General features: G+C 37.2%; 2 protein-coding genes across 5 annotated transcripts; both read right to left on the bottom strand.

Moving 5' to 3' along the window:
• Window positions 1-1,015: 1,015 nt before the first annotated feature.
• Window positions 1,016-17,591, bottom strand: mllt1a (MLLT1 super elongation complex subunit a). 4 transcript variants are annotated; one of them, XR_013201191.1, is made up of 13 exons: window positions 17,448-17,573; window positions 13,668-13,848; window positions 12,807-12,889; window positions 11,389-11,532; window positions 11,159-11,284; window positions 7,631-8,266; window positions 7,115-7,205; window positions 6,520-6,631; window positions 5,726-5,825; window positions 5,208-5,285; window positions 3,561-3,632; window positions 1,592-3,476; window positions 1,016-1,526 (listed from the first exon to the last, which is right to left on the bottom strand). XR_013201191.1 is itself a non-coding variant. In XM_077224325.1 (12 exons), exons 1-12 carry the CDS (start codon window positions 17,457-17,459, stop codon window positions 3,348-3,350), a joined length of 1,755 nt encoding a protein of 584 aa, XP_077080440.1. In that variant the 5' UTR covers window positions 17,460-17,591; the 3' UTR covers window positions 1,016-3,347. The 4 variants fall into 4 exon arrangements, 2 of the variants coding, with proteins under 2 accessions (XP_077080440.1, XP_077080439.1); XR_013201192.1 differs by having other exon boundaries at window positions 5,217-5,285; XM_077224325.1 differs by having other exon boundaries at window positions 1,016-3,476; window positions 5,217-5,285; window positions 17,448-17,591.
• Window positions 17,592-18,996: 1,405 nt separating this feature from the next.
• acer1 (alkaline ceramidase 1) lies at window positions 18,997-24,656 on the bottom strand. The gene is made up of 7 exons (XM_077224151.1): window positions 24,272-24,656; window positions 23,051-23,172; window positions 22,554-22,668; window positions 21,945-22,083; window positions 21,317-21,454; window positions 21,012-21,149; window positions 18,997-19,575 (listed from the first exon to the last, which is right to left on the bottom strand). The coding sequence occupies exons 2-7, from the start codon at window positions 23,141-23,143 to the stop codon at window positions 19,398-19,400; spliced, it is 801 nt and encodes a 266-aa protein (XP_077080266.1). The 5' UTR covers window positions 23,144-23,172; window positions 24,272-24,656; the 3' UTR covers window positions 18,997-19,397.
• Window positions 24,657-24,816: the final 160 nt, after the last annotated feature.

Below are 24,816 nucleotides of genomic sequence, written 5' to 3'. Positions count from 1 at the left end.
TTTGTAATCACTAACATTTTCATAAGTAACTATTTTAATTACAGATTTTTTCTAAATAACTAACTGATTAGAGTTAATTACGTAACGCTGTAACTGTAAGTTTGGAAGCCGACAAATCGCAGTGAAGTACAGTAAATACTCTTTAGGATGTTGCTGTGCTTCTCATAATGTTGTATGATTCTTTTATCAGCATCAGATTAAAAAGACAAGATCATACATTTAAAAATTAGATCAACTTATGGGTTTGTAGTTGGATTTGTCATTTTACCATATTAACCACAATATAGATCATGGCTTCATATAAAAAACTATGCAAACCACCTTATATATATATAGCCAACATTTGAAGTGGATCAAGGACCTAAGACAAGAATGACAAGAGGATATATATGAAGACCTCTGATGCAACAAAAGCCTCTAAAAGTCACCTCTGTCAAAAATGAAATATTGAGTGAATGATCTCCACACATTATACGTTCATCAAATATTTTCACTTCAAACTCACTAAATCCCAGCCTCCTCCCATTCAGAAATGCCGGTACTTTGGTAGAAACCTATACAAAGGAGCCTGATAACATTTTTTAATATTGAACAAAAACTTTGGACAGACTTAAAGGATTTTGCATCTGAAGTCTTTATAAATAAATAAATGCTGTTTTTTTTTTTTTTTTTTTTACTTTTTGATGGTTTCAACATTGATAATAATAAGCAATGTTCCAACATATTAGAATAATTTCTGAAGGATAATGTGACACTAAAGACTGGACACTTTTCTATTTCATTATATTTTTTAATTTTAAATTGTAAGAATACTTCACAATATTACCGTTTTACTGTATTTTCATCAAATAAATGTACCTGTAAAACAGCTTAACCTGGAGTTGTCAGCTGTCTGGTTACCAACATTTTTCAAATTTTCTTTTGTGACATAGACTGTAAAAAAAAAGTTGTGTGTTTAACAGAAGAAAGAAACTCATACGTGTTCGGAACAACTTAAGCAATATAAGACGTTGTGAACAGTACTCAAATGACTTTATTCATAATATGACTTTGCAATAAAAACATAAAAAGTAACATCTTTTGCCCTTATTACAACTTGCATCATATGACCACATGGTGGCATTGTATGTCAAGTTTAACACGTCATACTAAAGGGTTACTCTTCTGTTCAGATCAAGGAAGGTTTTCTACCACGTTATCAAAACATATGTAAAAACCCAGACCTCCCCAAACCCCACGGATAAATACAGTAAGTCCTTCCGCACTCACAAACACAAATAAAACCACCACTGACTGACTGACTGACAAAAACAGCTCTCTGCAGCTGCAAACGAAGTATGTGAAAACCGTCGATTAATGTTTCCTCCAGCTCCTGTAAAATTAGATAAGATTCCGACTACTATACATGTGTGTCTACGTAAAATGTTTGAAATATATGCCCCTTCATTAGTGTTCTTTGCTGCATCCCATGTACAAAATACAGAGGTTCTTCACTTTTCTTCTGGGGAAAAAAGAAGCTGCTTAAACTAGCTGGTCTTAGAGGGTTTTTTGGGTACTTGTTAGCTAAAACATTCCTCTAAGACCAGCAAACTAGCTTAAGACTTTTTTTCAGCATGGTTTAAATCAAATACATTAACAAACTCACAAACACTTGTTCGTTTCGGAAATATGCAGTCCCCCCTCTTGTAGTGGATAATAATGAGGCTACAACAAAACAGATGCTAGTAGAAATTAATCTGATATGCAAACACACCCTGCCATGAACTCATATATTGGCCTGAAGTTTCAAGTTCTCATGGTCACGTTTACAGTCTATCATGATATAATGTGCTGATACAGAGAAAAAAAACAACAACTAAAAAGTCCTTAAAAAACTGGCAATTCTTGACACAAAACAATTGACAAATTAATATCATATTGCATGTAAATATTGTATAAAATTCTTAAAAATACAAATTAGACAATTAAGTACTTGAGTCAACAAAGCCAAAAGTGCAGAGGTACATAAATAAAAAATTAACCCCCTCAAATAATATATATAAAAAAAAAACTGGGTGTACTCAGTGGGATGTCTTTCCAAAGCCGCCACTCAAGTTCACCAAACTCCACCCCTTTGCCTCTTGCCCCACCCCTTTATGACAGGCTGACCTGAACCAGTATCCGGTCACAGGTTAAAGTTCACAACACAAGAGCTGGAAGTTAAAAGTTCACGCACATAACACTCAATCATTCTCTTGCTGAAAAACGCGCAAACATCTCAAATCGCTTCAAAAGTTATAAACGTTATTGTTCGCTAAGATTCAGACGAATCAGTTGAAGATTCAAAACCCATGCAAACGACACTCCCAGACTCTTGAAGGGTGAAGTTAAGGGCATGTGGTCTGCAGCTCAGGCCACGGAGCCTCTTAAAGCTATTAGCATAAGAATAGACACACAGAGGCGAAGTGAAGCAGAGATGTAGTCGCTCTGAGAGAGAGAGAGAGAGAGAGAGAGAGAGAGAGAGAGGCACAGTGAATCTACAGACTGCTGTTCTGGTAGGGGCCACTGAGAGAAAAACAGCTTGTCTTGTCCTTTTCTTTTGTCTCTCCCGCTTAGTCTAATGAATAAACCAGATATGATGACAGAAAACACAGAGACCAACACAGACTTCCAAATACTTTTACAAGCTGCACTAGCAATGCACAACATTTAAGTTCTAAGGCCCGTTTGGCGAACACCTAAATGAGGATTGATGCATATTGGCATACAAATCGGAATCTCCCCTGGACCATACCCAGGTATCCCACATACACAGAAGGATTGACTAAAGTCGGAGTGAAAGATAACACTGCTGTAATTGCTAAGAGCACAAATGAGATGGTGTGAAAAAGGCACTAAGACTAGCCCTAGAGGATAAAAAGCGATACATTCATGGCGTGCGGGGCTTCCTTTTCCGACCACAATCAATCAAAAATACCTTGAAAAACATTGGTACAAAAATAAAATATAAAAGGTTGCAACCCTTGATGCATCAGTGCGTATGGCTACAGAGAGACTTTTTTTTTCTTTTCGTTCGAGCCGATTTCGAATATGACCCTCTAGCAGTTCTGGCCCCGTTAAGAAGAGATCTTCCTGTCCAACAGGATATTGAGGAGGAGAGAAGAAGTGTTGTAGTGTTGGTTTGCAGTCGAGACGCCACATAGCTGCACTTCCTCCTCAAAATACTGTATGATTCACTCCTTTTTGTGATTTGTTTCCCCACGGTTTTCATTTCCTGTGAACAATTTTCACCTTTTTGCAGCCCTCTCTCAGGACAAAAGTGAAAAAGGGCAGCCTCCCCCCACCCCCCAGCCATGATTGACTTCCTGTCATGTGGCAGTGGCCTCCAGGTAGCTCTGTAGTTTACGGACAGTTGACTCATCCAATGAGAAAAGGTCAAAGTCAAAAGTTGTGTTGGTGACATTAAAGTGGCCCGTCTCCTCGATGAGGTTCACGATCTGGAGGCAGGAAACAGGTCAATGGTGTTTGTTCAAAGATTTTACACAAACGCAAGCTATTTTAATTCACACTCAAACACCCACCTGCTGTAGAACGTTACGCTCTCTTAATGCCATTAGCTTGCGATGAAGGTCTACCAGCTCTTCAGTGTACGCCTGAAACAAGAGGAGAGGAACACGAGATCAGTTTCTGCTGCGGCTCCAAAGACCTGTACAGGCTTGTATAGAAGGACTAAAAGTAACTATAAAAATCAACATAATTGACTGAAATTAGATTAGCTAAAGAGCAGCTTTACAAACTAGAACTAGTAGCAGGATGTCATGCTTTGTGCACTGACTGAATGGACCTTAACTCCAAAACTAGTGAGCTACCTACCTAGGCAGCATTCCCTGAGACGTTTCAAAAGATGACAATATTATTATACTACTGAAAAAAAAAAATTTTAAATTGAAAAAGAAGAATTGTTGTTGTTGTTTTTATTATATAATAGTAAGAGTAGTAGTTGTATTTATATAATATTATCGATATTTCATAAAATATTTTGGTAACACGTTTCAATAAGGTTTTATTAGCTAACTACATTAGTTAGCAAATGAACAATGAACAATATTTCTATAGCATTTATTAATCTTAGTTAAAATGTTAATCTCAACATTTACTGCTACATTTCAGATCAAAAGTTGTATCGGTAACACTTTAGTTTAGGGTTCAATTCTCACTTTTATCTAGTTGCTTATTAGCATGCATATTGCTAGTATATTGGCTGTTTATTAGTACTTATAAAGCACATATTAATGACTTATTCTGCATGCCCATATTCTACATCCTACCCAATAACAAAAATTAACTACCTTACTAACTATTAATAAGCAGTAATTAGGAGTTTGAGTCAAAAGTCATAGTTAATAGTGAGAATTGGACCCTAAACTAAAGTGTGACCGCTGTATCTGTAAACATTAGTTACGGCACTGTCCACTAACATTAACATTTTTATTTACTAACATTAACAAATGTTAAATACTACAAGAACATATTGCTCATTGTTAGTTCATGATAGTTAATGCATTAACTAATGTCAAAAAATTAGACCTTATTCTAAAGGTACCTATATTGATTATAATAATAATAATAATAAAAAGTTGTTATTATATAATGTATTTATATAATTATAATTAATTGAATCAATAAAAACATTTTTTTAATTTAATGTAATTTTTTAATTTATTAATAATATTTTAAAATGAATAATAATAACAATAATTTGTTATTCTATTATTTATTTATAAGAATATTTTTTATTAGAATTGTTTTTTTTATTACTGGTGTAGTACTGGTCATTATATACTTTATACAATAAAATATATTGTAATGTATTTATAATTTTTAATTAATTATAATAATAATTGTTATTATATCATTGATTTAAAAATAATTTATTTCTATTTTAATTTAATTAATTAAATAATAATACTTTTTATTACTACTTAATATTAATAAAATATTTGCCCCACTATTTGTGTGTTGTGTATTTTTAGAGTATCACTATTAGCTTAGCAACATGTTAGTAGAAACTCTATTGAAATCAATTGCAAATGAGGTTCCATTTCAGTTTGCATCCCTTAGAAGGGAACCTAAGTGGTCAGTAGACAGCAAGGCAGCTCACAAGGTTTTGGAACAGAGGTCTAGTCGGGTCTAGTTCATCAAATAGAAATAGAAAAAGGTTGATTTACCCTTCCTACCTTGTCGTATCCCTTCTTCAGGACCTTTTCTTGACGTAAACAAGGGTCTGGACTCTTTCTGCCCGTGACCTGTATGATAGACAGACAGACAAAAGCAAACAGAGAGGAAAGAAAAAATCATACAAATGGACTAAAGAAGAGGTTTAAAGAATGATTAATCAAGACAATGATCTATGGCAGTGTTTTTCCAGCAATAGTGGAGCGGTGCCTGTAGCGCTCCGAATCCTGGTGATCTGACTGGCAGCACCCAGTTAAGCAGCATTCCACAGTCAGTGGATCAAAAGCTGCGTGTCGCCACCTCATTTCAACACTGGGCGCAGCGTAATCCAAGAACTAATGCCAATCGTCCATCATCCTACAGTCGACAATCAAGTTTCAAAGGAGCAAAACTGTGTGCTAAGAGTATGTGCTGTAAATTGAACGATCGGCATGAATCAATGAACAAACACACCAATTGCACGGCAGTCAAGGCTTAACAAGAAGCTGATACGATCTTGAGTATCAGTCACCTTGTTGTTGTTGGAGCTGTGTTTCTGTGGCTGAGGGGGTGGGTCTCGACTGGGACGCTGCGGCCCGTCGCTGCAGTCACTCTCGCTGTCTAAACTCAGTCTGTGAGGGGCAAACATCAAACAATTAAACCCTGTGAGGAAGATTAAGGATTACCCAGGAATTCCAGTAAAAATCTGCCATTACTCACCCTTGTGTTGTTCCAAACCAGTATGACTTACTTTCTTCTGCAGAACACAAAATAAGTTATTTTGAATTATGTTGGTAAAAAAAAATAAAAAAAAAACGGTTTCTGTTCCCATTGACTTCCAAAGTATGGACAAAATATACCATGGAAGTCATTTGGGAACCGAAACCATTTTCACACCAACATTCTTCAAATATCTTTTTTGGGTTACACATGAAAAAAAGTCATACCGTTTTAGAACAACACAAGGGTGAGTAAATGATGATCAAATGTAAATTTTTTGGGTGGACTGTCCAGTGAAATGTAGTCATTCGGATTTAATTGTATGCAGCATTTAATTTTAAAGAATAACTGTAATGCACAATAAACACTGAAAAGAAAACCCTATTCTAGCAGTCATCTCACACTTCCAACCTCGCAAAAGTAAGTCTTTCAAAGCGGCTCAGCAACACTTCAGTGAGATGAAGAATAAAGAGAGGCGTATTAAGTGAAGTGTTTACTCTGAGCAAATAAATCCATTCTCCGCCTCTGCTAACATTGATTACAGGGACCTAAAGCATCTGAAAGACCTACTTAAACAAACATTGACAAGAAAAGAAGGAGAATGACCTGGAGTCTCGACTGGGCAGGTTGTTCTTGACTGGCGTCTCTCCGCCTGAGCTGCTATCGTCATCATCAGACTCCTCCGACTGGAGGTCCTCCACCATAGTCCGCAGCGGGCCTACAAATCAAAGACCAGAATGAGCGTTTGCAAAATATACGTGGTTTGGTTTAACTTTCAAACTGCCTCTTTAAAGGGGATGTGCGTCATTTCTGTGCCACTTTCAAACAGAATATGAAAAATAGTGACTGTTTTCAAACAGATTTCCTTAAAACTCTTCCCATCTGCCATTGGTTAGATTAATGGTGTGAGTTTGGTGTGAGACATTTAGTTGTTGTGCCAGAATGTTTTGTGCCAGGATGGCTGTTGCTAATTAAAATGGGAGCAAACCAATGACAAATTACCCACATCACCGTTCTAAAAAAAACCTAATTCCTTCATTTTAAGTAAGTGCCTGTTTCTGACACATCCTTAACCCTCTCCATGGTGATCGATCAAATCAGCAGTCAGTTAACCTTGAGTTAAAGTATAGTAGGGAAATCTATTTATAGATCTGACTGCTTCTTATCAGGACACTTCCTGCAGTAAAAGAGCAGATCCTACCTTGGCCTTGTTTCTGCTGTGGCTCAAAGTCTGAGTCGGAGCTAGACTCTGAGCTGGAGCTGGAGTTAGACGGGCTGGAAGGTGCTGACTGCTGTGGGAAAGAGCGGACAGGATACGAATGAAAGATTATGTTTATCACAGGGGGTGGCGACCTTTTTAACATAGTGTTAAGTTTAATTTGTAATTTTTTCATAATACATTTATTTATCATTTTCAAAAAAGAATAAAAACATTTTATTGTCTAAAAATACAATTTAACACCATGTTAAAAAGGTTGGCATTACTGGACTTATTTTAAATAGATAGATTTTATTGTGGAAAAAATGCTAAATTAAATTTTACACTTTTTTAATTTTTCCAACCCCTGATTTATTTTATATAAATGAATAGATACATTTTTTTGTGGGAAAAAAAACCCAGACTCATTTTAAACAAATGTTATAGTATAGTGAAAGATTCTTGATTTAAAATCCAAAACAAATCTTATAAACAAAACTATTATCACATTAGTCCAACCTCAGATTTAGACGAGGCCTCATCGTCCGAGTTGGAGTCATCGGTTTCCGGAGGCTTCTTGGACTCCTTGACCTCCTGGGTCTCTGACTTGCCCTTGGCCCAGCGTCCCTTCTCTTTAGAGGCCTTCTTATCCGCATATCCCGAGGAGACTGTGGTGGAAGACGCAGTCCGGGGGGAGGTGCCGGTGAATCCCCCACTGCTGGAGTCTTTTGACCCCTCTGAACCCCCCTTCTTTGGCTTCTTGACACTAGGTTTGGGCGACTCTGCATTGGAAGGTCGTTTGCTAGGGGCTTTTCCATCGGCCACTCCCCCTCCCCCTCCCCCTCCACCACCCGCCGTTCCTGCGCCCCCTCCTTTAGGAGACATGCCTTCCATTTTGGACTCCTTCAATGTGAGTTTGGGCTCCTTGAAAGCAGCTTTGGGCAGGACTTTGTTCTCGTCTTTCACTTTGATCTCTTTTTTCTTAGAGGATGAGGATGAAGATGAGGAAGGGTCACGGCTACTTTTGCTGCCGCTATCTCGGTCACCGTCCCCTTTGGATGTGGCCTTGCTTTCAGAGTCTTTTCGTGGCCGCTCTCTATGCTCCTTGGCCATTTTGTGGGATTTGGACACTTTGCTTCCCTCTTTACTGGGCTCCTACAGAAAACAGTGTTTGTTTTTAGTTTTTACGGTCTCAAATTCTACCTTTGCTTAGCAAACGATACAAATAAAATCCCTATTCACCAAGATAGATAGGAATTGGCACATACAAGGCAGTACAATATATAATCACTAGGGCTTTTCACAAGGTGATTAACATCGGTTTCTTGTCGTTCTAAACCTCACTTTTAACCACTTGCAATTTAGGGGTTTGGGGTTGGTTCCACTTTTTACCCGAGGTTATGAAACCCTGCTCCAGAGCAGAATTAGTGCCGCTTTTGTGGCGTTAACCCCGAATTGTGGTGCAAAATGTGTGCAGTGGGAAACAATGTGCTTTTAGAATGTTACAACTAGATGCTAAGCAACCGAAAACAATTCGTGTGCCACATTTTCACATTTTGGGTCACAGAAACTGTGCGTTGTATATAAACAGTCGATTCAGCGTTTAATAGTAAATTATATGTAAAAGTGCTTCGACAGAAAACAAGTAAAGAATGAACCATATCATTCATATTTTCATAGTCCGAAAAGTCCATCCAGAAAAAAAATAAAAATTACAGTTGACAATGTGTACGGAGGAAGCGCTATGTAAACCGGTCTCATGCTGCACTCGTCCAATCAATGACAGTGACACAGCAAATATGTAAATGAGTACGTTAACCCCGTGTTTAGGAATGTGCAGTGTAAAATGTCAGCTTGTGAATACACAGGATTAATTGTTAATCTCGGGTAAATGATGAGCAGTGTGAAACGAGCAAGATAACCCAGTATTCCATTTCCCTGGGGTTTAGAATGACCAAGGATTAGCGATTTCAAGTGTGAAAAGCCCTATTACAGGTCTACGTCACGAATAATCATCACAATACAGAAGTACAACTCTAAAGCAAACTTTGTCAGTTATCCAAAAAACATCAAGATTGTACTTGAACTGAATAATTTCATATTTTATTTGTGTATATATTTTAAAGAAATGAATGCGTTTTTTAAGCAAGGACTCATTAAAGTGATAAAATGTGACAGAAAAGAAATTTTTACAAAGCTTTCTATTCATCAAAGAATCCTGAAAAGGGTATGTTTATTAGTTTCTATAAAAATACCAAGTATTACAACTGTTCTCAACTTTGATAATAATAAGAAATGTTTCTTAAACACCAAATCAGCATATCTGAATGATGGCTAGAGGATCATGTGACACTGAAGACTTGAGTAATGGTGCTGAAAATTCAGATTTACCATCACAGAAAAAAATTACATGCTTTGATATATTATTATAGAAAACTATAAAATGTTCAAAGTAACATTAATTCAAGTTGATAAATGCTTTAGAAATATGATTCATTGTTAGTTCACGTTAACTAATGTATTTAACTAATGTTAACAAATGGAACCTTATTGTAATGTGTTACCAGTCATTTTAAATTGTAATACTATTTAACAAAAGTACTGTTTTTACTATATTTTTTTATTTAAAAAAATGCAGCCTTGGTGAGCATATTTAAATATACATGTATATATACATGTATATATATATACACACACACATGTATATATATATATATTTATATTACAAAAATTCTGTTTTTTACCATCATGTAATTTTTTTATTTTTTACATTTATGGATAATAAACATGTATAATAATTAACCGACAAGTAATTTTGAACATCCCTAATATTAATATTGTAATCATTCCGTAATATATTACTATCTGTCACCATTTGCCATGGTACACATTGTCAAATACAACCAAACAACTGATTCCTTTTAGGATAAAGCACAAAGTTTGACACCTTTAATAATAAAATAATCACAAAATGCCATTAAAGCATGTCTTAACTGTGCTATTACCCATCTTTGACCTTCACACAAAGGTCATCTGCTGTATTAATGAGGCTGTGCTGAGATTCGGACTGTTAAAGCTAATGGGGATGCTGGAAGACGTCCAACACTAGCGAATCACAGCAACTGACCCTCTTTACTGCACTAATGAAAGATGCCTCAAAGTGACCCAGACAAAGCGCCGATCCTCGAATATGATAAAGCAAAGGTCATTTAATAGAGATATGACACATGCCCTACCTGATGGACCCTTAATTCACAATGAAACTATCTAATCTGCTGCTTAGAAGTAAACAAAAGGAAGAATAGAGGAAAGCTGTGATCCCTTAATATCTTGACAGGTATCCGGTATTCACGCATGATAAAATATTTGAGAAGAAATACAGAGGGGGTCAAAAAGTCTATAATCAGAATTTAATTTGATTATATCTTAACATAATTTAAATAACAATAAACTACTGTAGAAAGGTTAGGGGTCTGTGAGATTTATTTATATTTTTGAAAGGAGACTCAAAAATACAGTAAAACAGTAATATTCTGCAACATTATTACAATTTAAAATAACTGTTTTCTATTATTTCTAGAATTTATTCCTGTGATGGCAAAGCTGAGTCTTCAGCGTCACCTGATCCTTCAGAAATCATTTGAATATGTCGATTTGGTGCTCAAGAAACATTTCTAATAATTATCAATGTTGAAAACTGTTCAAGGGAACAGCATTTATTTGAAATAGAAATCTTTTGTAACATTGTAAAAAATGTCTTTACTGTCACTTTTGATAAATTTAATGCATCCTTGCAGAATAAAAGTATTAATTTCTTTAAAAGAAGTCTTACTGACCCCAAACTTTTGAACAGCAGCATAATTTTAATATATATATTTTTTTTTTTTACATCACAGCTTTTTCTCTGTTTAAAAAAAATCTAAATCTTAAATTCTTAATTCTTAAAAAGGTTTAATACTGATTTTTCTATTTGATCTCAGAATTGTGGACCCCAATAAAAAAAAGAGAGAGAGATTATGGCATTTAAAAAAAAAAAAAAATTCAGACCTTTGATCCTTGTGAGGTCTTGCTCTTCTTAGGGTCAGAAAAGGCAGAGAGTGGGATGGTTGGAAGCATGGGATAATCTGGGCTGGGTTTCGGGACTACTTCTGCTCCCTCTGGGACCACCATTATCTGAATTAAAAAGTAGAGCACATACATCAAAAATGTACAGTTTTCCTTAATAAGCTGTGCTAGATATAATCAGGAGAAAAAAAATCCCATAATGCACCACTCACCCCTCCAGCCTTGACCAGCTTGCGACGGAAGTCACGGGTGGGGTTATTAAAGGTGAGTTTCTCACAGCGCAGGTGATTGACAGGCGGGTTACCCTCCAGGTTGAGGAAGAGGTCGTAATTGAAGCACACCTTCTTTGGCTCCTCCTGTGTGAATGGCAATATTAAGAGATCCCATTAAAAATAATTTCATATTAAAATTGCAGTAAGTGATTTCTGAGAAACACTGTTGATATCTGAAATCAACCCAAACAAACACAAACCCTTCCCTTCATTGCTCCGCCCCCAAAATGCACAAACATGCAATGCAAGAGCGGATGTTGCCTTATCATATCTGAAGCAAAGCAAAATAATGCTTCATGAAAAATAAAGGGAAGATGACAAACGAATAAGGAAGAACAAACAAATTGACATATAGCTGTATATCCAAGCAAGAGCAGAACACCAGTTCCAGACAAACAATGACACTCAAAACTGTCCTGTTTATTTAGCTAACATTACAACAACAGCATATATTGGTTTTATGAAACATAGCAAAAACACAACCTCAGCGTCAGTTTCAGGCCTTCAGACTTTGGTCTCCCCAGAGCTGGAAAGTTTTTCTAATATTAACAAGGGTCCTAAAGCTCTTGCCTGATCATAACCCTTATTTTACCAGTGATATTCCTCCGACCATTTCTCTTTTGTAATCTCTCTTAGCCATCTCTCGGTCTTTAGTCTTCCTCTAGCTCACTCTCTCTCCTGGATGAGTGGATACGCCTTCTACTGATGATTGGCTAAGAGTGTTGTGGTGCTCGGTCCGATCCACTTTCAACAGTGTTTCTCTGAAATTGCTTACTGCCCCTTTAATGAGCAACTCAAGCATTGAAGTGAGTCAACAGAGCAGCAACTGGAGTGATTCTCAGACTTCTTTCATGGGGGGCTCAGCCAGTGCTTCATTCACAATTCAAAAGCAAAACCTCAGCAAAGATCAGAATTACAAATCAAACACCAGATGAACATCCTCCAACTCAATCTTTTTATCTCAGTTCCTCAGCATGGTGAAATCTATGAGTTGCTGAAAACAGCTAAGGAAAATAAGACTCTCTGACGGCTGGGGATGTTTTTCAGACAAGATATAACAGATACGGTTGCTTATCACAAGCCTGTGAGTCAGCGGGTGGGCTTGAAAAAAAGTGTAGTTGTTTCACATTGTGCCAGTTAGCTCATAAGGAAAATCACTCTATGGTGCCAGCTTAATGTCAGTGAGAGGAAGTTCACAAATGACAAGACAGAGAAAGAGAAGCTGTTGCTCTGATGTGTCACAGAGTGAGAGAGGGATGTGTGCAAATGAAAATGAAAAAATAAAATAATAAATATAGAACAAGAGACAATAGCAAAAGAGGACAGGTGAGTTACAGGAAAAGACTCAGATACCTTACCTTGTTTTTGAAATAGACCTCTATGGGCATCAGAAATCCAGCATAACCAGACTCCTCAACCTTGTATGGAGGCTCCTTACACACTAACATTAAAATGAAAACATGAATTATTTAACTGATAATTGCTGCATATACTGCATAGTTATACATTAAAATAAAAGCTTTATAACAATGACATTTTGATTGTTTTTTCTTTAGTCTCTTATGCTCACCAAGGCTGAAGTTATTCAATCAAAAATACAGTAAAAGAATCGGACTATACTGAACTGACTGGAAACTCCAGGAATGTTACTAAGCAGGATCTGCATGACCCAATTAATATTCGCACGCGATAAAATTCATTTTGCAAACAAATCGTGGAATCTGTGTTCTGAACCAACTAGCAGAAATGCAGTCTGAAACAACTGATTTTATATTATTAACAAAATAATATCAAATAAATGGTACATATTAAAAATATCCCTCTATACATATTATTATCAAGTAATGTGTATAAAACAAGGCTATCTTTGATCTTAGACCAACACTGTTAGTCCAAGACTGGAATGCATGACGCGAAATGGGTTGATGTTTAATCCACTAGCAATAGTTTCATTTCACCAGTCATCCGAGGCTACTTATTTGTTGCCTAAAGTATTGATTTAGTATCAGAAATGAAATACTAGAGCAATACCAGCGTCTAGAAACTAGACGCTGGTATTGTACCAAGCCAAAATTGATACTGATCCAACCCTAACCTCAAATATTGAAAAAAGAAGCCTGGTGCTCTTCAGGATGTGTAACATGTCATGTGGCTCTCGCATGCTGTTTTTGAAGATTGAACTGTGAGTTGTGGTGCAATATCTGATTTGTGAAATTTACCCCTCTTGGGTTTAGGAAAGCTCTCGTGCAGCCGGAAGACGACTTTATCCACAAAGTGCTGAATGTCACTGTTCTCGGGGCCTCGCACGAACACCATCCAATCATGGGTGAAGCCCTCTGATGTCACCTTCTTCCTCAGCTGGGCCCGGTGACCCAACTCAAGCTTTACCTGAACCGTGCACTGCAAACACAGAAACACATATTAATTAAATGCTTCAATAAGGCTGCGGTCAGTTGAAGTTCAGTGGAGAAGACCAGCGGCATATGCACAGTTGCACGCGCAAACACACACACACACGATACTGACAAATAGAAAGTCTATAACGTAATATCACATTGAGTGTATATATATATATAAAAATAAAAAGAACACATATACATATAAGTGACAGTAAAGTCGTAGTATTGATAAGAAAAGATTATTATAATAATAAGAAATGTTTACTGAGCAGCAAATCAGCATATTATAATGATTTCTGAAGGATCATGTGAAACTGAAGACCGGAGTAATGATGCGGAAAATTCAGCATTGCATCACAAGTACAAATTACATTTTAAAATGAATTAAATTGAAAACATGATATGCCAGAGAAGAGATATGCCAGAGAAGAGTTACTAATAAAAGGCCTCTAGACACCAAAATCGGAGTAAGAATACCTTTCATTCACATGCTCAAGCTAATCATCTGTATCATCGACTGGTTCTGCCAAATGCCCAGAAAAAGCCATCAAGGGAATTCCTTGAAAAGCAGCCAGGAAAAATGAACATTGCCCACATAAGGTGGAGACGAGCCAGACTGGGTTCAGGTGCCCAGAGATGCTCAGCAGCTGTTGACTCCAGCCCCTGAACTCGTGGAGATTTAAGAACCGGGACAGACAATAAGATCAATTCCAGACACGATTCTTTCTTTTTTTTTTACTTTCCTGAAAGTTAAGCATAAAGCCCGGGACACACCAAGTCCGTCGATGCTTACCTTTCAGGAAAGTAAAAAAAAAAAGAAGCGTGTCTGGACTAGTGCCGACGAAAGCTGACCGTGTTGTCGCTAGGGATGTCAATTTACACAAATTCCCATGATAGATAGTCGATTAACCTTTAATATCCCTAGTTGTCATCTCACGTTGGCTGCGTCTCGGCCAAAAAACTGTGCTTGAACACACCAAATGGACTAAAGGCTACGGTCAGCTAGCATGTACGTTCTGCACCTGCGTACAAGTAAATGTCTATATCAGCAGGAATCAAAAGTCTATTTTCATCATTCAAAAAGGGAAACCAAGACTGCAGATATACAAACCGTAAACAAAGCATCGCTTGCTGAACATTTTGAGGATCAATCACACTTTCTTCATTCCTGTCGGCTCATGATATTATGAAAATATTCGTGAAATCGAATGCTCAGGTAAGATGGCGTAGAACTATACGGTCTTCTGTCTGTACCTTCTTGACATCTTTGCTCACTTTCATCATTTTCGCTTTTATTCTCTTGCCCTGACTCGTTCGCTAAGCTGAACAGCCAATCAGAGTTCTCCCTCTCACCGACGGCATCGGACTAAAAGCAGACAGACACTCAAAAACGGCCCGACAGTCGGCTTGATGTGTCCCGGGCCGGCCTTATGAGGAAAATCTTATTGGCTGCCGTCCGGCCTTTCACCATAAAGCCCTGCGCTGGCTGACACTTCCACTTCCTTGAGCCAAAACCTGCCAGCCAGTCCTAGACGCTGCCAGGCATCAGAATAACCCCTATGAGTCCATCTCTCATTCACTCACCCACAAGCCACAGCCGTGTCACATATAAAGACAGACAGTGATACAAAAGCCTGGCTACCCTTAACGGCAAGAAACACTGCTCTTTTCCCAGAACTTGCCATGTGTAATTTCATCACAGTAACAGCAACTTGCCTTGTAAGGATTACAAACGCTACCTACATAAAAGCTGTTCCACTCCGCCTGTGAGGAACATGACCATCCGAATACGAACACAATATGGGACAGTACACAATAAGAGATTCAACACATGACCACACAAATCCCAAGGGGGTAAAAAAGATCAAAAGGCCTTTTTGAAAAGAGTAGATTAGACAGGTAAACACTACTGGCTCCTGGTCTCACAAATCCCCAGCAGAGACACTCTCACCCACATCCCTTTTTATTAGAAGATGCGAAATAGACACAAAAGTGGCAGACTGGATTCATCTCAGGTCAGTGCTATGATACAGATTATCAGTCAAGCATAGAAAAAAATACAAGCAGGTCACGTGTGCAGCCGATAGGCAAACAACAAAACAACAAGTCTCAGAAGAGTTGCTGCAATGTTATTATCAGAGGCTAGAAAACATGAATGAATGAAACTATTTTTCACAAAAATCTTTCATTACTTTAGGGACAAAAACAGAAGTTTACAGCTTGCCTTTCTAAAAGCACATTGAATAAAATTAGGTTAGGCTTTTCGTTTTGAGATTTGCTTTCATGCGCAAGCAATAAGTAGTCTAAAGCAGTACAAACAATACAACCAGATTGATAATGGATGTAATAGCTGGATAAACAGCTCATTAATATTAAGCAGTGATGATTAAGCAAAAAAAGAATAAGATTTTTTTCTACACTAAGCGTTTTATTATGACAATACTAACATCATGCTAGTTTGTTTAAAAATAAAACAAAAAAGTATAGTGTATTAAGTCAAACTGCCAAATAAAAATACCACTACAATTACTGGCACTGCTTTTGCAATTAAAAACTGCTCATTAAACAGCACATTAATATGAAGCAGAAAAAGTAATATGATTTTCTTTCTAAACAGAGACAGCTTTATTATGACAGTACAACCATCATGCTAGTAATAATAACAACATGTAGTCAAACTGTCAAATCAAAATAACAATTATTGCCATTGCATTAAAAAAACTGTCATAAAGAAACACTCCACATTAATGTTTTATACTAGTAACAATGACTGTAGCAGTTATAGTAATTTGAAAATAATTTTGAAATCCCATAATATTGTGTAATAAGTTTACAGTAGTTACGATATCTGTAGTGGAAACCGATTCCTATGTTTTGTAATGGACCTATTCAACGTTAATAATAATAATAAAAATTGAAAAAGTTTATTTCTAAAATAATTGAGTTGCAGCAAAAGCAATTAACCTACTGCAGATCACAGACACAAGACAGAACGTGCAAAAATAGCCAGGATGTAAAGGCAATCATATTCACTACAGCATATGATCACTGCTGGTGCAGCTCATAAATCATATTGCATAAAAGGGCAATTAATTAGCCTTGGAAAGAGACAGATTCCCGCTTCAGGGACCCCCACCCTCAGAGCAGACATGTGCAATGCCCTCAGCCTTCAGTGTGCCTGCTCTGTCAGGAACACTAATACATGGAAATGCATGTTCCTCATTTCCTATAATAAAAGCCGTAGACTGTAGTGACTCCCGGACCAGAGAACCACAGGACAAAAACAATCTCCTTTGTGTTTCTGCTGGTACATGCACGACTTTCCTACTGCAATAGCTGGCGCACGCATCTAGCCCTTCAGGCTGAGCTGATGTCCCCAAATACCGATGTAGCTTTAATATGCGTGGCCAGCTCGAGTCAGATAGCTGAGGGGAGGGAGGGAGGGAGTGAGGGTGGAGGGAGGGGGGTTATATGGGTCCGATCCGCTGCTTTCACGAGCCCCAAGTGTCCACATTCAGTTGCAATGGTGGATTTCTCTAAGCGCGCGCTTACAAAAGTTGACTTCACTCCATGCAACAGCAAAAGCGTTTCATACTCTACCTGATTCTCCATAGTTCACCGGCCTGATAAAGGTCCTGTTTATTTACAGAAGGCTTTTGAGCGGCTGCTCCCGACTCCTCATTGTGTGTCAATTCCAGCCCAAAACCGGAAACTAGACGGTTCCCCTCCCCTCTCCGGACCTCTGGCATGCACCCAAAACAGAAAGCGTTTGTGACCAATCATATGCCGTCCAGGATGAGCTTGGCGCCGCCCTGCCAATCGTGAAACGCAGTGGGCGGGACTTCCCACGGACTGCCTGTACTGGTAGGTAATAATTAGAGATTAGCCGAACCGATGCGATGGTTTTAATGTTGCAGTCTACAGCGCTACATAACGTGCTGATATTTTTTCCTGAATCATTTTTAATTTCGTATTTGAAAACAATGCATGTTACACACAGGTGGGTTGTGATTGGTTGTTGAGGGTATGCCTCTGTTCAGTGTTTAATTATGGGATTTCAATAAATAGGCTACTTAATGCTTAGTGAATGATTTCACTTGCCATTTGAAGGGACTCATTTAATATAGCCTATGAGAGACTGGGTGTCATACTTTTTACTATAGTACATATTTTGCTGGTTTTCTCTTCTTCTGTAGGCTATAATCACTATTAAGGTCTTAGGCAGGCTACAAAACCGGGAAAAATGCAGTTCATTAAACACACGTTGTCAAACTGTATGGGGTAGCCTAAGTTGTCAATGGAATCTGGCTTTAAACAGCCTGTTATATTTCAGATACATTAAAACAGTAAACAAACTTAAAATGTTATGATAGGCTTATTAGAATCTTAGTTTGGAGGACAGAACTGACAAAAAAGTAGGCTATTATTATTGCTTTAAAATCTTAAAAAGAACCACTTGTTAAAATCATAACTGTCCAGATGTTGTATTTCAGCAGAAGGTAGTAATGCTGTCCATGAAGCAGCTCAACTGCTCTACACTTATGGTGTACACGTGATGGTGCTGTGTCAGGAAGAGAACAGAGGCTGTGCTATTTGGGTGAAGTATCCATAACCTGGAGTTGACCCCATTTTCTTCGTTTTCTACAAAAGGCACGCAACAAGCAGCATCGTTGTAAGTTTTGTCTCTTGGAAGTTTTTGACTTTTATTTTAGTGTATCATGGTGCATCTTTGAAATACTTTTAAATGTCAACAACCCCTTAAATAAATGATGTCACATCATATGCATGTCCCAGCATTCATAATTTAAATAAAAAATATCCATATACCATTAGTTTAAATGTCACATCAGTTTTTTCCACAGTAAAGCCATTGAACGGTACATCATCAATATACACAATATCATACACTAAGGTGGAGGTTAAGAGTTAGCACACTATATATATATATATATATATATATATATATATATATATATATATATGTTCTTTAACAAAAAATGCTGTGAGAAAATCACTCAGATCTCACATTGAACAGGCGGCATGACTTTTCCTCCTCTGATCAAACTAATAATATAACATTTACATTTTAATCCTCGTTCAAGATTCAGCAATTAATCAAGTTACTTGTCTTAAAAATAGAAGCCTTTGTTTCATATTAAGTAAATCAAGTAAAATACAGATTGTTTTGTACATAATCTAGTCAAAACAGTGCAAATATTCATTTTCACATAACAACACGTTGTTTGTAAAGATGAGAATACAAAGTCACTTTCTTTAGACATCTACACACAAATACTTCAGTTTAAAGTTCTGTGAGAAATGAGGAGAAAGTGCCTGAAACCTCAACCATTTCAACACAATATGTAACATGTGTTTCATATCAAGTATCTCTTCAGTGTTGTTGTAACATATGGAGTCTCAGGGTATTGATCTAGGATCAGCTCCTTCCAGTCCTTATAAATGTATTCACCAAGATTTGAAGGGTAAAGGCTGGCGCTACACCAAGCAGCTTTAAAAATGAGATTGCATCTGTTCATCTTGTTGTGACTGCTAGCATCTTTTCCAGGTCTTTGTGTTTCCTTTGAGGACTATATATGGCAGTCCAATGGCCCACTTATTCTGTGGCCAGTACTGGAGGTCAGGGAGGGAATAAGGGATCTCTAGACTAGCATCCATGTAAGCGACCAAAGTGGTAGCGTAAGCCGTGGCCACCACAATCAGAATGTGCCTGAACAGAGAGAAGGAGACAAATAAACTAGATTAGCATGACAGTCTGAAAGTCTGGACAATGTGGCTTAACCAAGTAAAGCCTGACATATGAAATAATAGTCAGAAGACTCTACTTTTTAAAAATAGAAGAGTTTATCGAACCGTTAGACAAAATGTTAAATTTCTAAAATATTTTTTTGTTGTGTATCATTTGATACATCAGGCTTGTATGGCTCATATAGTATTATTTATGAGAATGTGGAACTCACACTCAAAAATAAATAAAACACCTCAGGTTTATTCAGAGGCACAAACTGAGCAGAAATTGCTGATACTGTATTTAAATGACCAAAAATAGATAACATTCTGATTGCTTGTAATGTAAATTAATTGAGATCTTTATCTCAAAATATTTTAATATGAGGGAAGAACAAAACAGTAAACTTGGTTAAGGTATTTATCTGACAAAATGATTTGGCAAAAAAAGGCACTACAGCTACAGGTTTTATTTCAATATGCAAAGAAAAAAAATAATAAGAAAAAACAACAACAATAAGCTCACAGGAAAAAAAAACATACATTGACAACAACATAATCAGTTATTAATATTTTGGCTATTGGTGTTCATAATTTCTTTGACAGACTGGCCAAAAATTATGTCTGCACAATTTGGCATGTTTCATGTTTTTTTTTCATGTTTTTTTTTTTATTATTACTATGTCTTGCACAATTTGGCATGTGTCCTGTGTTTTTTTTATTATTATTATTTTTTTTTAATTATTATTATGTCTGCACAATTTGGCATGAGTCATGTCAAATCTTTAACAAATTTTTTAAAGGGTGAAGATGTAAATTTTCCCAGGCCGGATATCACTTTTGGCCACTACTGTTCTTACTAATGCATATAATGCATATAAATATCAGTTATCTCCAAATAATGTTATAGTGATATTTAAACGCTCTGAAGTTTTTATTGTGGGTGTCACATCTAAATCTCATCTAAATCAATGCAATACATTTCTAATTGAAAGATTGAGTACAAAAAGCCTGTTGTACAATATTTGATACTCAATTTGATATAATTAACATTTGATATAATTAATTAATACTCACTTTGAAATCATGGTGTATGGATAATAATTTTGCTTCAGTAACTGTTAATCTTGAAATATTACTAATAATATATACTGTAAGTTATTCTTACATTAGAAAAGATTTCACAGCAAAAAGACTTTGCAGTGTACCACAACCTGAAAGTGGACATTTTTACAATTGTACTAAAAGGCCTTTTACTTGCTAAAAAAGTATAGACGACATAAAGAAGTTTTATCAGCAAAGTTTCGATCGTGTACATAATCTAGAGGCCTTAAAGATTCGTGTATGTATTATGATTCAGTAGGATTTTATAGGGTTAAAATGTGCTCAACACAAGGCGGAATAGCATGGCTCACTCACCAGATACCGTGCAGATAACAGAAGTTCAGTTTCTGCCAAAAGCTGCATCCGAAGCGATCGCTAATCCAGCAGGAAATGGCCAGAACCCACAGGCCAGTGGACGCCCAGGCCAGACGCAGCACTCGCTCATCTGTGCAACTGTTTGACAAAGACATCAGTACTGAATGAGAGTGAAAACAAGCAAGATAGCAAAACAAGACATAAGAAACATCTAGCATAAGTAGCATTTATAGTCTCAATGTGGACAAATAGTGACTATTACAACATCTGTAAAAAGCTGGAGGTGATAAATGCACATCCTTTACCTCCTTAACTCCTTAAACAGAGAATAGAGGATATGGATGGCAAAGCAGTTGAGAGCGTAGGCATTGGCTGTAGGTTTGAGAAAAGAGGACAGTGTGCTTATCACAGTGATGATCAGGACCATACGAGAGAACGTTCTCCTGAGGAACAGCAAAACAGAGAAAGAGAGACCACACTTTAGACTGCAGATAGCCGAGTCATCTAAAATATTCAAAATAATCATCAAAATCAGGGGAATATGTCGTTTGGGGGTCAGTAACATTCTTATATAACTATCTATCAAGACAGTTGACCAATCAAAAAGATGTTTAAAACAGCATCAAATCATTTCATTTAGCTTCCATGCATTTAAATATTAATGTAAGGCTGGTTGGACCCTTACTGAGTAAGCTGTGGAAACCATCTCTCCCACAGTGAGATCAGAATAAGATGCTGCAGGTTCAAACAGGGTTGCTGTTACACAAACTGAAGACTGTAAATGGATCCTTTAATTGCTCCTATTTTTACAGAACTGCAGATGCAGATTTGTTAGAGGAGGAAAACAAGTTGTGTACCATGCCATTACATAGAAAGGTCTTTTTCTAATGGCATGGTACAGACCATGGCACAGGGAAAAAATGACATTGTTACCTGTCTTTAACAAAAGATGGGAAGTGTCTGCGTGGGAACCACAGGGAGTAGCCAATAGCCAAAACCCACAGGATTGACAGCTCATCCAGCATCTGGCCCATAAAACTCAGGGTCATGTGGAAATAGATGGAGAAGATACCTGAAGATAGAGAGAGAGAGAGAGAGAAACAGACCATAGAGTGAGAAAGACCTCAAGGAAGGAGAAAAATGCTTTATTCTGGAATCAACTCCCACACTACATTTTTCTTGTCAAATGTCCCTTTTCTCTTGGAAATGTGTCACGTAATGGAAGCAAAATGGGATGTGAATACAAGTAATTTTAACATGAATTTCTATTTTTCCATTTCTGGTGTATTCATTCGCATGTAAACATTTTGTTGCATTTCCAGTTCATATAAATCACACTTGTTGGCTTATTTTGCCACAAACAAACAAACAAAATCAAAGTGACATTTCACTCATTCATTTATTTGAATATAATATAATGAATGCAGAGTAAATAATGAATATATTGAATCAAATTTGATTTGGCTATTGAACAATGCTGGCCCCTAAAGGATCGTTAATGTCACAATTTCAGCCTCCTCTAGATTCGACTTTCACACTTACCTACAAAGACCATCATGATCCAGACCAGATGCACAGCCAGGTTTCTCTCCTTGGCATATGGGTGCAGCAGGTAGAGCATTATGGGTGAGATCACAAAGAAGACGAAACTGCTCATCTGAAGGAGGAACAAACGCTAAATCAGTGAATCAGACATCCTCAAACTCAAATCCTATCCCACGGTGCTCCTAAATGTGGTTTTGTAGCAGTCACATTGATTTTTACACATTTTGTATTAGTCTAATACTGAGGTAGAACCATAAATAAAGCCTGAATGGGCTGAACTGAACAGCACTGGATTCTATCTCTGTTGTGCACATGGAGAGGTGTAACATTGTGCCTGAGTCACTGGATGCAGATGTATCATTATTGCGGGTGTAGTAATCAGTGTAGTTAGCAATGTCTCGAATAGGATTCCTCTAGTGTTAATGTCTGAATTGAGAACGATTCACATTGACTAATGTGTGAAAGGATTTGCAGCTCGTCTGTTATGCTCATACCGTGTTGAAATACTCCACAACATTCTCTGAATGTTTATAGTTGTCTTCACACCAGTCCACTTCAGAGCTCTCGTAGGAAAACACACCTGCCATTGTGTCGAAGGACGGGAATGACAGGATTTCTGAGAGAAAGAGAGACTTTATTATCATTCACTGTAATAACGATACGTCAAAATGCTATGGCTTACTCTGTGTTGAACAACAAAACACTTTCCATTGTACTAAAGCTTGTTGTCTTTACACAGAGAAGTGTACAGACTCTACAGTGACAGAATGGAGACGCTGAACAAAAGCAAATCTCTGCACTTTTGGTGTCTCTAGTAGATATGATACAAAAGTTTTATTAAAGGATAAGGAGCTGTTCACACAAAATGCGCTCCACAGCTGTTTTTCCACTGTTTTCAATGTAAACACATGGGGCCTCGTGTATATACATTTTTGTTAGATTCTGCGTATGTAGCCTACAAGATTTTTTAGTTTTATAAAACCATGCGTTCAACAGAACCTGCTCAAAATGACTTTCATTTGAGTAAACTCCATTAATGAGAGTGAAATATTTCATATAAATGTGCATATCAAAATGAAGCTTTTATTTATTCTGTGTATACTTCATTCGCTCACTCCAGTAAAAAAGTGCGTACGCATATTGCGCACATATAGGCTATTTATGCTAAGTGTTTTTTTTTTATAAATCCCGATATGTGCGTGGGAAATTGCGTACGCAACGTTGATAGATATCAAGCACCTGGTGGTGACCTTTTCTGAGCTGACAAAGTTTTCAGACGATGTCATAAAGTGGTCTTTTTCCATAGAATTTATCTCTTTGTTGATTTGAATTTTACTGCAGTCAGACAATGTTTAACCACATTAACTGTGATGACGATCACATTGTTTTAAACCAACTTTTCTTAATAGATCATAAAGCACGCACGTACAGATCCAGCACTAAATGTGGTTATAATATGATTTCAGCATTTTGGTTTTGGGATATTGATACAACTGCATCCTCTCATTACCCCGCAGAGCACGGACCATCGAGCTGGGAAAAGTGAATCCTCTGGATAATAAATTAATTGGTAGGGGAGCGCAGCACAGACTTGAGAAAGCACACAAACCCTACAATAACCGAAACGCTGATGATGAAAATGCATTTTATATAAACTCTCTCAAATCAATACCAAACGTCCGTATCGTTAAATAAAAAGAAACAAGCTATCTTACCTCACAAAAACGCATCCACAGCCGCGCGCTCTGTGTGTCAGGTTTAAGTAGAGGAGAAATGTCCCCGATCCTGTTACGCGGGTCTCGCGCTGTGACATCACCTGGAGGGTTCAAGTGAAACCGAGCAAACAGTGGTAACGGCATTCTTCATTATGCCATTGTATCGTGAACAGACCTGAAACATGCCGTTTTACATGACAACGGCGGCCCTGGCACGCGCCCGCCTCTGACACGAACTGAGGTCAATAGTACTTGCACTTCACCTGTCGACTCTTTGACGCCCGTCAACTCATAAACCGCAAAATATGTCAAATATTCACTAAGATAAAAATTCGATGTCGTGGCCTCACACAGCACCTCCTTTACATATGTTTACATAATTGCTCTTAGGTTACTTTTTTTGGGGAGACAATGATTTATTGCAAATGTATAGTAGTAGAAGTAGGCTATTTTATCTATAGTTTGTTTATTCAACTTATTTAGAGTTAGTAATGGTCCTTCATTTATTAATATTATTTTTAGAATTGTACCATTTTTTTCTCCAG

This window comes from Siphateles boraxobius, unplaced genomic scaffold (assembly GCF_051911475.1).
Source record: "Siphateles boraxobius isolate OS27281-9 unplaced genomic scaffold, OSU_SipBor_1 9, whole genome shotgun sequence".
Taxonomy (NCBI): domain Eukaryota; kingdom Metazoa; phylum Chordata; class Actinopteri; order Cypriniformes; family Leuciscidae; genus Siphateles; species Siphateles boraxobius.
The sequence above is the reverse complement of the archived record's forward strand: the minus strand, read 5'-3'. Positions and strand labels throughout refer to the sequence as shown.

Bases quoted from the DNA above. Each gene is read 5' to 3' on its own strand.
- mllt1a (XM_077224324.1), bottom strand. The intron at 7,206-7,630 runs GTTGGACTAATG...TCTTTCCCACAG, and splicing joins AGGCCTCGTCTAAATCTGAG to CAGTCAGCACCTTCCAGCCC. The intron at 6,632-7,114 runs GTAGGATCTGCT...TTTGATTTGTAG, and splicing joins ACAGCAGAAACAAGGCCAAG to GCCCGCTGCGGACTATGGTG.
- acer1 (XM_077224151.1), bottom strand. From the start codon at position 23,143: ATGGCAGGTGTGTTTTCCTACGAGAGCTCTGAAGTGGACTGGTGTGAA. The intron at 22,669-23,050 runs GTATGAGCATAA...TTCCTCCTTCAG, and splicing joins TTGTGGAGTATTTCAACACG to ATGAGCAGTTTCGTCTTCTT. The intron at 19,576-21,011 runs GTGAGTGAGCCA...CTCTCTGTTCAG, and splicing joins TGTTATCTGCACGGTATCTG to GCACATTCTGATTGTGGTGG.